The 13478-nt window shown below is 49.8% G+C and overlaps 1 protein-coding gene and 1 pseudogene across 1 annotated transcript; both read right to left on the bottom strand.

Moving 5' to 3' along the window:
- Nucleotides 1–1396: 1396 nt before the first annotated feature.
- Nucleotides 1397–8586, bottom strand: LOC116239532 (olfactory receptor 51Q1-like; annotated as a pseudogene).
- A 1357-nt stretch (nt 8587–9943) lies between these two features.
- On the bottom strand, nt 9944–13478 carry LOC116239515 (folate receptor gamma-like). Its single transcript, XM_031609629.2, has 5 exons — nt 13262–13478; nt 12131–12336; nt 11336–11524; nt 10889–11024; nt 9944–10631 (listed from the first exon to the last, which is right to left on the bottom strand). The coding sequence occupies exons 2-5, from the start codon at nt 12284–12286 to the stop codon at nt 10288–10290; spliced, it is 825 nt and encodes a 274-aa protein (XP_031465489.2). The 5' UTR covers nt 12287–12336; nt 13262–13478; the 3' UTR covers nt 9944–10287.

Below are 13478 nucleotides of genomic sequence, written 5' to 3'. Positions count from 1 at the left end.
GTGAGAAATCTCACCTGGAAATACAAAGCTACAACCCTCAGTGCTACAGAATCTCAGAATGGCTAGGGTGAAAAAAACAATCAAATAACAAAACAAACAAACAAAAAAACAAAAAAAAAACCCCACCGCAAATTCCTGCACCTGGGACAGAACATCCCTTGCATTGATGCTGCCTGAGACCAAGTGTCTGGAGAGCAGCTCTTCAGAAGGGTTCTGATGGGCAGCAGGAGGACGTGAGCCCTGCGTAGCAGAGTGCAACCACTGTGCCAAGGGGAGGCAGGCTGGAGGAACTGCTGGAGGTTGTGCAAACAGGAGAATAGAAGGCAAAAGAAGCTTCTCATTCAGCATTCTAATACCTGAAAAAGATTACAGGAAAAGCAGAGTCTCACTCTTCATAGAATCGTAGAATGGGCTGGGTTGCAAAGGAGCACAATGCTCATCCAGTTCCAACCCCCTGCTGTGTGCAGGTCGCCAACCAGCAGACCAGGCTGCCCAGAGAGGAACACACACGAAGCTGAGGACAAAACTTACAGTAGGGGAAAATTAGGTTGGATGATGAAAGAAAAAATTCTTCCTTGTGGGAGTTGGGATTTGAGCCCTTGGACATTTTAAAAAACCTGTGGGATTTGGTCTGAGAAACTTAATCTAAGCGGACATTAAGATTCTGAGTGACTTAGCTGCAGTGTATCCTTTTGCACAGACACATTTAACATACTGGGGGAGAATAAATAAAGGAAGACCGTTCTCAAAAAACATGTGTGGGGTCAGCTCCTCATCCAGAGCCTCACAGATACGTCCCATTGTAATGCTACAGACAAACAGGGAGCCTGTGGCTTCAGAGACCCGCAGCGATAGCACCCCAACTCCCAGCTGGATTAATGAGTCGGCACAGCTTTCCTGCCATTCTGCCATTCCGCGGTGCTATGAGGAGCTGTGTCCTGGAAGGCTGAACTCCCCAAGGCAGACTTGGGCTTCCATGAAAGAAGTGTAGGCAAATACTCATTCTGTTGCTTTCACCCACATTTAGATAGTACAGGGATGTGGAAGATTTGTGCTTTCTTTGGTTTCTGATGGCTTCAGAACAGGTACTCAGGTTTAATCACATGCTGAATTATTTCTCAGGCTGGAGTTTAGTTCTTCATTACAGTACTCATTGCAAACACTTGAGCAAATTGTGTTATTAAATGTGTTTTCAAGAGAAAAAAACACATGGTGAAGTTTGCCTTAGAGCATGAGCTTCTTCAGTGAGCAGTGGAAATTAAAAACCTCCTGATGCAGACAATAATCTGATGAATCACGGGATAAAAGAGTATGGACTCTGGTTTAAGGTTAAATAGGCTATGTATTCAGTATGAATACCAGTTGTCTATATCTTCACTCAGAAGTATACTATCAATCAGCAGACACAAATAGTATGGCAGAATGAGTGCATCCCAGCAGTTCGTGGTGAGCAGTTTGTGAAGGCACTTTGTGTGCTGTGGTAGAGAGGCTCTTCCTTGAGGACCTTGAGGACCCCCCTGCAGATCGGTTTGGTAGCAGAAGATGGGTTCAGCAAGCAGCTGACCAGCAGGTAGGTGTTGGCCATGAGGACATGAATGAGGGGAGAATCACGTTTGCTAAAGCACTGAACCACAGAAAAGCCAGCCATGGAATGTACAGGATCAGGATTGCCAGGATGTGGGACCAGCAGTTGTTCAAAACCTTGAGATGCTCCTGCTGGGATGCAGTGCTCAGAACTGTCTTACAAATCACAATGCACAGAACAATAAGCAGTGGAGGTAGAACTGCTGTGAGGATGAGCACAGCTCATCTCTACATAATACTGAACGTGATGTCTGCACACAACACTTGGCCAGGTCCTGATGCAGACAGTAGGCGTGGGAGAGCAGGTGGGAGAGGCAGAATGGCAACCTTCTCAGCAGGAAGAGTGATGGCAGCACACTCAGCAGACATCTGCAGAGGGCAGCCAGCCCAGTCCTGCCTATCATGGCTAGGGTGAGGACGGAGGAGGATCTCCGTGGGCAGCAGATGGCCACATAGTGATCAGAAGCCATGGCCAGGAGCACTGGGAACTCTAAGAATGAGAAGGAATGAATAAAGTAACCCTGAGCAGTAGTTCACCCAGAAATACTGATCACAGTTGGCACTGTAGAGAGAGAGAAACCTAAATCAGAGACATCCAGCATGGGCAGAAAATGGTACATGGGCTTGGATCAGTTCTGACAACAAAGAGAATGGCTCAGTTCCCCATAAGGGATGAAATGTAAATGCACATGAGAGGAATGGAGAGCCAGAGGTGAGCAGCCTCCAGAGTTGGGATGATCAGGGTGAATGTGTGACAACAGGAGCTGGAGCTGTTGGGCAGTCATGTGATGGACCGGGAGATTCTGCCCTGAAGTAAGAAATGTGTGTGCTGCCACGGACCAGAGGACACACAACTGTGCAGTGATGTATGAAAGTGATGTGGATTTCATAAATTGCTCAGGTCCCTAGCCGTGGTTAATAAATATGCTGCTGACATTTCTTCCCTTTTCTTTTATGTCTGTAGGATAAAATATCCACAAACAGAAGACAAATGTAAGATGTATGTGTTGTCTGAAAAGCATGATGTTCTTGATAAGAGAATTGGATATGAAAGTCTTCTGTGAGTGTGATGAGGGATGTCAGAACAAATAATCACAGTGATCCTTTCCAATCTAGTATTTTCTAGCTCTTCTGTAACTGGGACATAAAGTCCATGTGCTTTAGCAGGATTGCTGCTGTCTGATGGGTGATGCTGGGAGCCGAAGCCTGGGGTGGGCAGAGCTCCTGGATGTCCATGGCACTGAAGCTCATCCATGTGCTGTGTCCAACAGAGACAGATGCATTTATCTGCCCCAATCACATTCCAGCCAGCAGTGCCTGCTTGGTGCATGGTACAGGTGCACACAAATGCCATATGTGCCTCGTCTTTGCTGCCATGTGTGCTGGGCCCCCCCAGCCTTGCTCACACTTTCTTCCCGTTGCATTGAGGGATCCTTGCTGAAGCTCTGGTAATGGCACTGGGTTTTTGCAGAGTAACTCAAATGGTGTAACCTTTTCTCAGATGGGTCTGCGTGGCTGTGGGATGACCAGAGGAGTGTTTGATGCTGCACTGCTCAGAGCTCCCAGAGCCTGGAGGAATGTGAGGTTGTCTATATGGTCTTCTCTTTGTAAAATAGCTTTCATAAAAAGCATCCTAAATGACACCTTACAAGGCCTGGGTGCCTTTCTTATAGGGGGGGACCATGAGTGCCTTTCCTATAGGGGGCCCATGGACAGCACCTCCTGGTGCAAAGCAGCTCCCACTGAGCTGGGAGCTCCATCGCTCCTGTGTGCTCAGTGAGGTGACAGCAAATGTCTCCCACCCTTCATCTCCCATGACCTCTCCCAGCTCCGTGCCCCATTTCCTTGTCACACGCTCGATGATGCTCCATGGGGATGGATCCTGCAGCCTGGTGGTGTCTGGTGCAGGGATCAGCACACAGCAGGCACAGAGGGCTCATGGCTCTGTGTGCCTCCATTGATCTGAGGCTCTGGAACATCCTGAACCAAGAACAGTGATTTGTGTTGAGTATTCCTTAATGGATTTTTTTCTTTTTTTTTTTTTCCTGTAGCTTTGTCCTATTGCTCTGTTGAACCCTTGCAGAGTTTTGGTCCTTGCAGCTCCCTCTGACAAAATGTTCCAAAGCTTAATCCTATTGAGTGAAAAACAACTCATGTAATTGGTTTTAAATTTGCCACCTGCTATTTTAATGTGTCTTAGCTCTTGTATTGAAAGAGACAGCAAGCAATTACACCTAAATGTCTTCTTCAAGATATTGCTGACCCCCCTCTATGGCAGCCATCTCCCTTCCAGACTGCAGAGCCCTCGCTCACTCCCTTCCTTCTTGCATGGTTCTTTTTCCCTGCCTTTGTTTTACTGATTTATTGTTGATTTGTTTTGTTTATTTTAACCTTTTTTCTGCTTATTTTGTTTTCTCTTCCCAGAATCCCTCTTGTGCCCATCAGGATACGTGGGAGGCGAGAGGTGCTGAAGGCTGTCAGGCCAAGACAGCAAAAGGGGGACACGAAGTGCAGAGAGAAACTCAGCAGGTAAGGTGGAGAAAAGCAAAGACAAACTCTTCAGTTGCTAATTGCTGGGCCATTAAAAGGGCCAAGCACAGCTTTGGAGAGGGCCAGAGCAGTCTTTGCAGCTGATAGGAGGGAAGTGGTGAACCTGAGATTTGGGAAGCTGAGGGATCCATGGGCTGTGCAAAACGGAGCAAGGAGAAACCAATTAGATCTGGGAGAATTAATGAGCAAGAAGACTGCTAAAAATCATCATGCCTAAATCACCACATTTGCAGTGATCCCTAGCATGAAAGAAAAAGAAACATGAATGCATGAGCTTGTTCAAACTAGCAGTGACTTACAGAAAGGCACAGCAATGCATGTAAAGCAGAAAGGAAGGGGAAGGAAGAACAAAGTTTGTGTTTAGTTAGAGACAGATCAGCGTAAGAGCCGCTGTGTGATTGAAATACCAGGGGAGCATATTGGATGGTGAATCATATGAACACACGTAACACTTTAAAATAGTCTGTCAGCAACAACAAAGTAAGAAATCACGTCAGAGAGGAGGAAATGCAAGTTAAGGTGACAGATAGCGTTAGGTTACAAGGTTTGGGTTAGGGGGGATGTGAGGGCAGCCCCTGGAGCGCGGGCAAACTCCTGGGGATGAGCAGGAGAAAGATGAAGATGGAAAGCAGAGTGCAAGTAACCCCGATGTCAGAAGGGTGGGAAGCATAAAGCGAGGAGGAAATAGAAACCTGCTAGGGTAACATTTATTTTCTGAAAAAATACTGGGACAGACGATCCAAACATTTACGGTGCAGAGGGAACGTACCAAGGAAATAAGCAGCAGTGACCATGAAGGTCTCAGGAATGAATGGTGACAAAACAGGCTGATTTGTACTTCAGAGCAGGCAGCACGCCTTGCTGGTGGGGAGGAAACTGGAAATTAAATCTGCCTCGACTTTAATTAGGCTTTTGACTCATTTCACACAACATATTCAGCAACAAGAAATGGAAGAATCATGGAATGATAGAATGGCCTGGGTTGCAAAGGAGCACAGTGCTCATCCAGTTCCAACCCCCTGCTATGTGCAGGTCGCCAACCAGCAGCCCAGGCTGCCCAGAGCCACATCCAGCCTGGCCTTGAATGCCTGCAGGGATGGGGCATCCACAGCCTCCTTGGGCAAACCCTACCATCATCCTCAGCCCTTCTATATTGCCATCAGCAAACTGCAGTGCAGACTGGATTTCTCAGGTGCTAAATGTATGTCTGTTTGTTGTTCTGGAATTGCCCTGGAATCTGCCCTGGGTTTAAGCCAGGCACTAAGACTGCACAGCCCAGGTCTGAGCAGCACGGTGACTGGGAGCAGAAACACTCATGCTGTGCCCCTCCTCACTGCCTGGGATCACACATGGGATGTCCCCATGCAGGTGGTGTTTCCCTTCTGGCCCCTCTCTGCCTGGAGCCCCGGGCACCCTTAGAGATGTGTGTCCACTGAGAGCAGTTGCAGGCTGTTATTTATTTCATAGAAAGAAAGTCCTTCTGCAAGCTCATCTTCCAACTACATCCTTTAGGCTAATAAAAGAAACCATGCTTCTTCTGCAATAAAAGGCAGGGTCAGCCAGGCAGCGCTTGGTAAAAACACATCGTTCAGAAAATGCGTCATCAGTGGTTGTTGTTGGCTGGAGGTACCAACGGGCCGGCATTAAAGCGATTAGATTTTCAAAAAAAACACACGTCCTTTTTCTAATATTTCATACCCTGCTTCCCAATAGCAAAACTGTGTCCTTCTGATGAATGGAGATGAAATAATTAGTGATGTGGAAGCTATCTTTTCCTAATGGGTGAGTCACCTTGATCTGATGGCTGCCCGTGTCAGGGCACTGCGGGGGTCAGTAATAAATGCCTGTGGGGCCCCATAAGGGTTTACTTCTCAGAACCCGGGGTAATTAGGAGATAGCTCGTACAATAAAACCCCGTGTCATGCTGACTGTTCAGACGTGGATTGTCCTTCGGCTGCATATTGTGCCTGAAAGGAGAGGGAAAAACATCCAAGCACTGAAATTGATCAAGCACTGGTATTCTGCACTCCAGGAAATCATAGAATGGCCTGGGTCGAAAAGGACCATCACCACCACTGCAGCCTTAAGGACCAGAGCTTCCTGAGAAATCTTCCCCTGGATATTTTCCTCATGAGACATTGCACTCAGTTTTTTTTTCAGTTCACCTTCAACTGCATAGAAACAGACAAACAAGCAAGAAAACACAAACATTCAGAAGATACCTTATTTTAGAAGTTATAGTTGTACACGGTGGAACTGCTTCTGTCTTCAAATGATTACCACTGATTCCACGCAAAATTTAGTATTCCTTTACATGCCTGTTCAATACCTTTATTGATGACCTGGGGAAGGCATTGAGTTCACCCACAGATGACACCAAGTTGGCAGGCGAAGTGTTCCAGTTTGGTACCATGTCTCTTGATGACTGTAGAGGGCACAACTGGCACGAGGCTGTGCACATCACCCCCTCTGCACTGCCCATCTCCCACCCCCAGCTCCAGCAGCATCCCCAGGACACGGTTGGACTAGATGATGTCAGTGGTCTTTTCCAACCTAATAATCCTATGACATTGCTCACCCTGGCCTGATTCACAGCATTCTCCTACAGACCATCCACCTTCACGCACTGCAGGAGGATGCTGGGGACACGGGCAGCCCTGCTGCTCACCCTGTGGCAGGTTCACTTTCTGCCCTTTCACCTTTCCTCTCACCCTCAGTAAACTGCTCTCCAACATCTCTGCTGCAATGGCATTTCCTTGCACACACTGACATTTCCAGAGCAGTCAGCATGCAAGAGCAGCCTGTGTTTTCCCATCCTGATGGCTGCTTTCTGCTCACCTGCTGTCCTCAAGCACTCACATCCTATGGGATCTTTTCCTCTTTTCTGTCTGCTCCCACTGCCCAACATCAGCACAGCTGGCAGGGCACCCAAGGTACTGAGCCCACTGTGTTCAGATCTGTTTCTGCACAGAGCAGCTGGGAAAACCCAGGCTGCCTTTGCAAGATGCTCCCACCCTGGTCTCTGACCAGGAACAGAGCTCAGCCATCACTCCAACAGTTGTGCTAACCTCACCTAGGCTTCCTGCCCGTCAGTAACTCCCTTTCCCAGATACATCATTTGCTGCAGAGGCCTCAGATCCCCCCCTAATTCAGTGCTGGTCCTTAAGGATACAGAAGGAAGAGAGATGTGGGATGCTGCCCATGGCACTGAGTAAGCTCCCACCCGATGGATGACCACCAAACCCAGAGCAGAGTCAGGGAAAGCTGATGGCTGCAAAGCTAACAGAACAGCCAGACTGTCCCATTTCCAGTGATTCACAGCCCTGTCTGAAAGGTGCTGCCAACCCCAATGAACCCCAGTGAGATCTGTGGGAGGGCAGCAGAGCCCCTCTGCCCCTCACACGCTCTGTGTGCTGCTGGCCAGACACAATGGTCAGGAGGAGAAGTAATTGGTGGCTCTGGATAAGTAGGTGGTTGACATAAGGAGGACATCAGTGCAGGCACATAGGCTCCAGAAGGAGATCAGAGAGGTGAGATCAGTTCAGAAGTGAAATCTATTATCTGGAGTTTAGTCACTTGGATTGCAGGACTCCTGCCTTAACCAGAGCCCTGCCCTCCTGCAGCACATCTCCAACACCAAAGTTGCTCTGGCGCAGGCATTCCATGGTCTGGTTCACCCCTGCACAATGACAAGTCAGAAGAGGGCAGACAAAGATGGTGAAGCAATGGTGGGCTGTTCTGATGGGCAGAAGTCCCACTGTATCTCCAGCAGATTGAGCACTGCAGACAAACCCAAATTGATGGTGGCTGTGATGAGGACTGGGCTCAGGGAGGCACTAAACAGCTCTGGTGACAAACAATTGTATGCAACTCAGCACAGCTGACATAAGGAGAAGAAAACACAGCAGAAAGCACATCACAACCATAGGATAATAAAAAGGCCTGGGTTGCAAAGGAGCACAATGCTCCTTTTCAGTTCTAAACCCTTGCTGTGTCCAGGGTCGTCAGCCAGCAGACCAGGCTGCCCAGAGCCACATCCAGCCTGGCCTTGAAAAATCAAACTAGAAAAAGACAAAACAAGAAAACACACGACCAGAAGAAAGCCCAAACTGGAGCTGCAGACCTGCTCATCCAGATCTCACGTGGCAGGAAAAGTTACCTTGCCACTGTCAAGCATGGCACAGTACCAGCAGAGCTGCTGGAGCGCACAGGGAGCACCTCCAATGGAGCGTTCCCATACGAAGCAGAGATCTGGGCTGAGCCCAGAGCAACTTCCTGAGGACAGAACAGCACCCAGCAGCAGCAGCAAGGTCAGACCTCCCTCAGGACAGGCCTGGAGGTGTGCACATGGATGTGGGACAGCCCCTTCCAGCTGGAAGGGGATCCAGCAACACTTACAGGAGACAGAAGCTTGATTGTTGACACAGTGGCAGAGCTGACCAGAACCTGCATGGACAGCAAGCATGGAATGGACACAGGGAGCTGCCTGAATGGCATTCCTCCAGAAAGCAAAGCTGCTCAAGTGTAAGGAATTTCATTTATTGTCCTTTAAGCAGATAAAAGCTGCAGGAAGCAGCTCCAGGTGCTTCCTCTTCCCCATCCCCAGGTGGGTCAGGCAGTCCAAACCTCACTCTCTACCCAAAGCCATTTTTGACCTTTCCAAAGCCAGGACACAAAGTCACTTCAGCTTTTGCAAACAATGCACTGAAGAAGGAAAAAAGGTTCTGTTCCATGTACAAGTAGGTAGTAAGTAACCAGCTGCAAGAGGCTGCATCATTAAGGTACTTAAAGACAAAAGCTTCTGGAAATAACTGATTTGATCTCAAGCCTCCTTAAATCAAATAAAGCCTAGCACACCAGGTAGCTGTGGGCTGGGCAGCCCCATGCACTTCCCCATTACTGTCCTCCTCAGTGTTCCTCCCAAAAGGAAAACTATTTCCAGCCCTCCTTCAGAGACTTGTTTCTACTTCAGAGGAAGGAAAACAAACCAGCACAGCAGGGAGCTTCGCACAGCTCCTTCCACAGTCTGCAAATCCAAAGTAAAGGGTGGGAGCTGCTGCCTCCAGGGAAGAGAATGTTTTGAAGCAGCACAGGCACGTGGCCAAAGCCTGAGCCTAAGCAGGGCTGCAAGCTGCACCATCAGCCTGAGCCTCACCACAGCTGTGCAGGAGAGGAAGCTTCCCAAATACAAGGCATGCACAGCTGCAGGATGAGCACCTCACAGAATCAGGCTGTTGAACTCAGAAGGGGCCTCAGGCTCTGCCTGGTCCAAGCCCTGCTCCAGCAGGGACACCTAGAGCAGGGTGCACAGGACAACATCCATGCTGCTTTAGAGATCTCCAAGGGGGAAGGAACTCCACACCTCTCTGTTCTGCTAAGATTTTTCTCAGATGCACCTGCTGGAAAAGCATGTACTACCTGCACCAGGCTGCAGCAGTAGTATAGCTCTAACAATCTGTGCCTAGAAGATCCTAGAGTCCCTGTGCTCAGGGGGAGGATGGAGGAGGAAGAAACACAGCAGAGTGGTTGATGAGGGAGAAAACAGTATAGGCAATCCTGCCCTGCCTGGGCATGGGCTGCTGTGGAATCCCCATGCAGGGATACGAGCAACTCTGCATCTCCTGTAGTTTGATGGAGCAGAGCATAGTTTTTAAGGACTGATCAGGGCAGGAGATAAGGCTGCAGCTTTCTAATCCTAGGCAGACTTCCACACCTGCAGATCCCTTGGCACCACCCAGACCAGTAGCTTTGTTCCACCCCCAGAGTGCTTCTTCCTCCTTGGGAGGACGTTGCCTTCAGACAAGGCTGATTCAGAGCAGTTCTTTTATTATCAACTCCGCTCTCCAGGGATGCAGTGCTCAGAAAAGGATCAGGAACAAACACTACACACACCCAGAGCACGGACATCAACACCTGCCCTATGGGCAGGAGGCAGCAAACACAGGGGAAGATAGGAGGAGCTCAGACGCAAAGGATGGGAAATCACTGCCTCCATCAGCAGGAGGCAGCAGCAGACATCAAAGTCCAACAACACAGCCCATGCTGAGCATCCACTGGGGCACACAAGCAAATTGAACAGACCGAGTGCCACTCATGCCACAGGAACAGCCTCCTCCTTCACGGGAAGAGAAGCCGCATCCCTTTGGGGAGCTGTCACAGGGACCTCCACCCATAGGACCCCCAGCCTGCAGTGAGCAGCACGAGGGCCAGCAGCAGGATGAGCCATGGCACAGCACACGCAGCTCTGCCCGTCTCAGGAGTCACGTCCTCCATCCTGGCAGGAGAGAATCGCTTCTTCCAGGCGTAGTACTTTGCCACAACCACGTTGGGGTTCCCCTGCGTGGGGTCAAACCACAACTGGATGCAGCGCCCACTGCCCCGGCGTTCTGTGGTGTATTTGTAGGAGTTGGACCAGATCTTCTCACACAGATCTTTGGGTCTGGGGAAGACCTGGGTGAAGGGCCTGCACATGGAGCCCCAGGGACAGCGGTTCGTTCCTGAGGAAAGCAGCAGAGAAGGAAACAACATGAGCCATTTGCCTGCTTCTTTCCATAGGAAAGAGCAGGCCAGCAGCCTGCCCACAGGTCATCACATCTCAATGGTGACATTGGTGGCTTGGTTCCCTCCCAGTCTGCAATCCCCATAGAGAAGTGACAGCAGCCACTGGTTGGGCTCCAGGCACTGGGTGGGAGCAGGATCGCCCCCAGGGTCCTTCCTGCAGGGGGAGGGAAGGCTCTCTCCAGAGCCCACTGACCTGTTGCCCAATTCCAGCCCTTGTGCCAGTTCTCTTTGCACGTGACGTAGTCCTTGCAGTCCTCCCACCATTCCTCGCAGTCCTCTTTGCACAGTGGCACATGCAGGATCCTCTCCCGCCGCCAGCTGCTGTCAGCCTACAAGGGAATTGGACCATGCATGCTGGTGGGAGCCCTGGAAAGCTGGGGCACAGGATCTGCTGCACCCTACAGCCCCCTCCCAGCCCAGTTCACTGTTCTCCAAAATCAGTGCCAAAAGATCATTCCTAGAGAGACAAGCTTGGACAGTAAGGCAGCCATTCCATCCGCCTGTTCAAACCCACTAGAAAAACAGAAGCATCCCTGGGCAGCACATACCTTTATGTGCCACAACATATCATGTGGAGGACCACCATATAGGATGTGACACCACTATCAGCCGCACTCCATCACATGGAATTTGACCCTACCTGGTCAATCCAGGGCCCCAGGTTGGGTGAGCACTCGTACAAGCACGTATCCTGGATGAAGTGACGCTTGCACTTGGGCGGCATCACCCCACAGTGGTTCCAGTTGAAGTTGTACAGGTAGGATTGGTCCTTGTGGGCCTCTGAGCTGGTGTTGGCTGTGCAGCAGGCATTGTCCTTCCAGGGAGCACACTGCAGCAGAGCAGGAGAAGGCTGTGCAGAGGGTCTTAAGGGAGCTCAAGGATGCTGCATGTGTCAGCATCCCATAATGCCCCCCAGCAAGAGTACTTTCTCTTCTCCAGGCAGCCCTTGGGTATTTTGGACCAAAGAACTCAAGATTGCAGCAAAATGGTGTTGGAGGAAAAATAAGAGGAGAACCTTGGGGCTCAGATCCTCAGCAGAAATGGGTGCCAGGCAGAGGAATGCAAAAATTGGCACCTCCTGCATCCTGGCTTGCTTAGTCCCATCCACACCAAGGACCTGGCATCAGAGCCCTTCAATAAGAGAAGGGGTTGTGGCATTGAGAGGGAGTAGAGAAGACATCTTTCCCTTGCTATACATCATCTTCTCATCTTCAGTACCTAAACCTTGGGAAGGAGGCCCGTGGCAAAAGGAAGGGTGACCAAAATTCCAGTTACCCACACCACTGTCTTAGCCATTGCCCAGAAGGAAGCAGCAAGCAAGCAGACCTCCTTCCCAGCACAAGCCTTCGTCAGGCAAGGGGCTGCTAACCCCAGTCACCTGTGGGAAGTACAGAGAGCCCAGACAGCCCCACTCAACCCATCAGCAGCACCATACCTGGCCATGCAGCATCCCCTCTGGGCCAGGCTTGGTTTTGTGGTGCTTGGCATCCATGCAGACATTCAGCAGCAGGTCCTTGGCAGGCATCACCACAGAGGCACCCAACAGCACCAGCAGCACCTGCCCTGCTCTCATCTCCACAGCCAGCCCCATGGGGTCAGGGATGTCACAGAGCAGCAGCAGCCAACACACTGCGCAAGCTCCTGGAAACACACAGACAGGTTGCCAGCAATGCTCATCAGCAAGGACACAACAGCAGCTCCCCCAGGCAAGGCAGCAAGGTCAGCCACGTGTTGTCTTCTGAGCAGCTGCACATGGGAGGCACAATGTCCTTTTTGCATTCAGGGTACTTGATTGCCAGCCTAAAGTATCCTGTAGAGCACCCTGATCAGAAGAGGGATGCTTCTGGGGACCCATTTGGAGCTGGGGCCTTTCTGCACTAAGCCACCCCCTGCAGAGCTTTTAGACTCCAAGTATTTAGTTAGAAAATGCTTTTCTAGTTCAAGAATCTTTGTGGCAAGCTGCTTAGAACTCATAGTTAAATGCATCAGTACACCAAGAACTGCAAGAGACCCATCTCGTTTCCAGGAGCATATCAAAAAAGAAGAGCTGTTATTTGCTTTATTTGGGTCTTCAGAAACCCACAGCTTAGAGTTCAAACTTGAGGAAACAGAAGACAGCTTCATGTTACCACACTTCCCCCTCTGCACTCCCAGAACTTCAGAAGTTACTCCTTACACAGCAGAGCTGCTCTGCATCCCTTGCTAGTGCAGGGAGAAAGGTCAAGCCAGAGCAAGCTGCTCTAGAGGGAGATGTTCCTGCCTATAGCAGGAACTATATGATCTTAAAGGTTGCTTCCAACCCAAACCATTCTACGATTCCAGATTTTACAAAGCATTTCACAGAACACAGAAGGATGGACCCCTGACAGCACTGAAGCGACACAGAAAGGAGTGATTTCAAAACTAAGAAAACACATTCAGTCCCAAGGAATGGAGCTAACTTGCATCAAACCTACGTACATATAATATTGAAAAGAAAAAAAACAACAAAAACGAAACACCAGCAACATCACAACCCAAATAACCCCTCACTCATCAAACAAACCCAACCAGAAAGCAGCATTACCTGCCTAGAGGCTATTCAGCCCCCTCAAAAGCATTCAGAGCAGCAGCCTCCTGCAGTCAGCTTTAATAGGAAAACCTTCTGACACAGGTGCTGGCACTTGCAATTACTTTCTTAATGTGCTTAAGGAGCTCTGACTCCAGCCAGCATTCATTGCCTTGGAAGTAGTTGTGTGGTGGTGACGGGCTGCCTCAACCTTCTGCAGCAATCTGGTGTGTGG

The sequence above is a fragment of the Phasianus colchicus genome, chromosome 1, assembly GCF_987193195.1.
Source record: "Phasianus colchicus chromosome 1, bPhaCol1.hap1.1, whole genome shotgun sequence".
In the NCBI taxonomy this organism is placed as follows: Eukaryota; Metazoa; Chordata; class Aves; order Galliformes; family Phasianidae; genus Phasianus; species Phasianus colchicus.
This window is presented reverse-complemented; position numbering and strand designations above follow the sequence as displayed.

Bases quoted from the DNA above. Each gene is read 5' to 3' on its own strand.
- LOC116239515 (XM_031609629.2), bottom strand. From the start codon at position 12,286: ATGGGGCTGGCTGTGGAGATGAGAGCAGGGCAGGTGCTGCTGGTGCTG. The intron at 11,525-12,130 runs GTATGGTGCTGC...GCTCTGCTGCAG, and splicing joins AGGGGATGCTGCATGGCCAG to TGTGCTCCCTGGAAGGACAA. The intron at 10,632-10,888 runs GTCAGTGGGCTC...TGCTTTCCTCAG, and splicing joins GGGCTGGAATTGGGCAACAG to GAACGAACCGCTGTCCCTGG.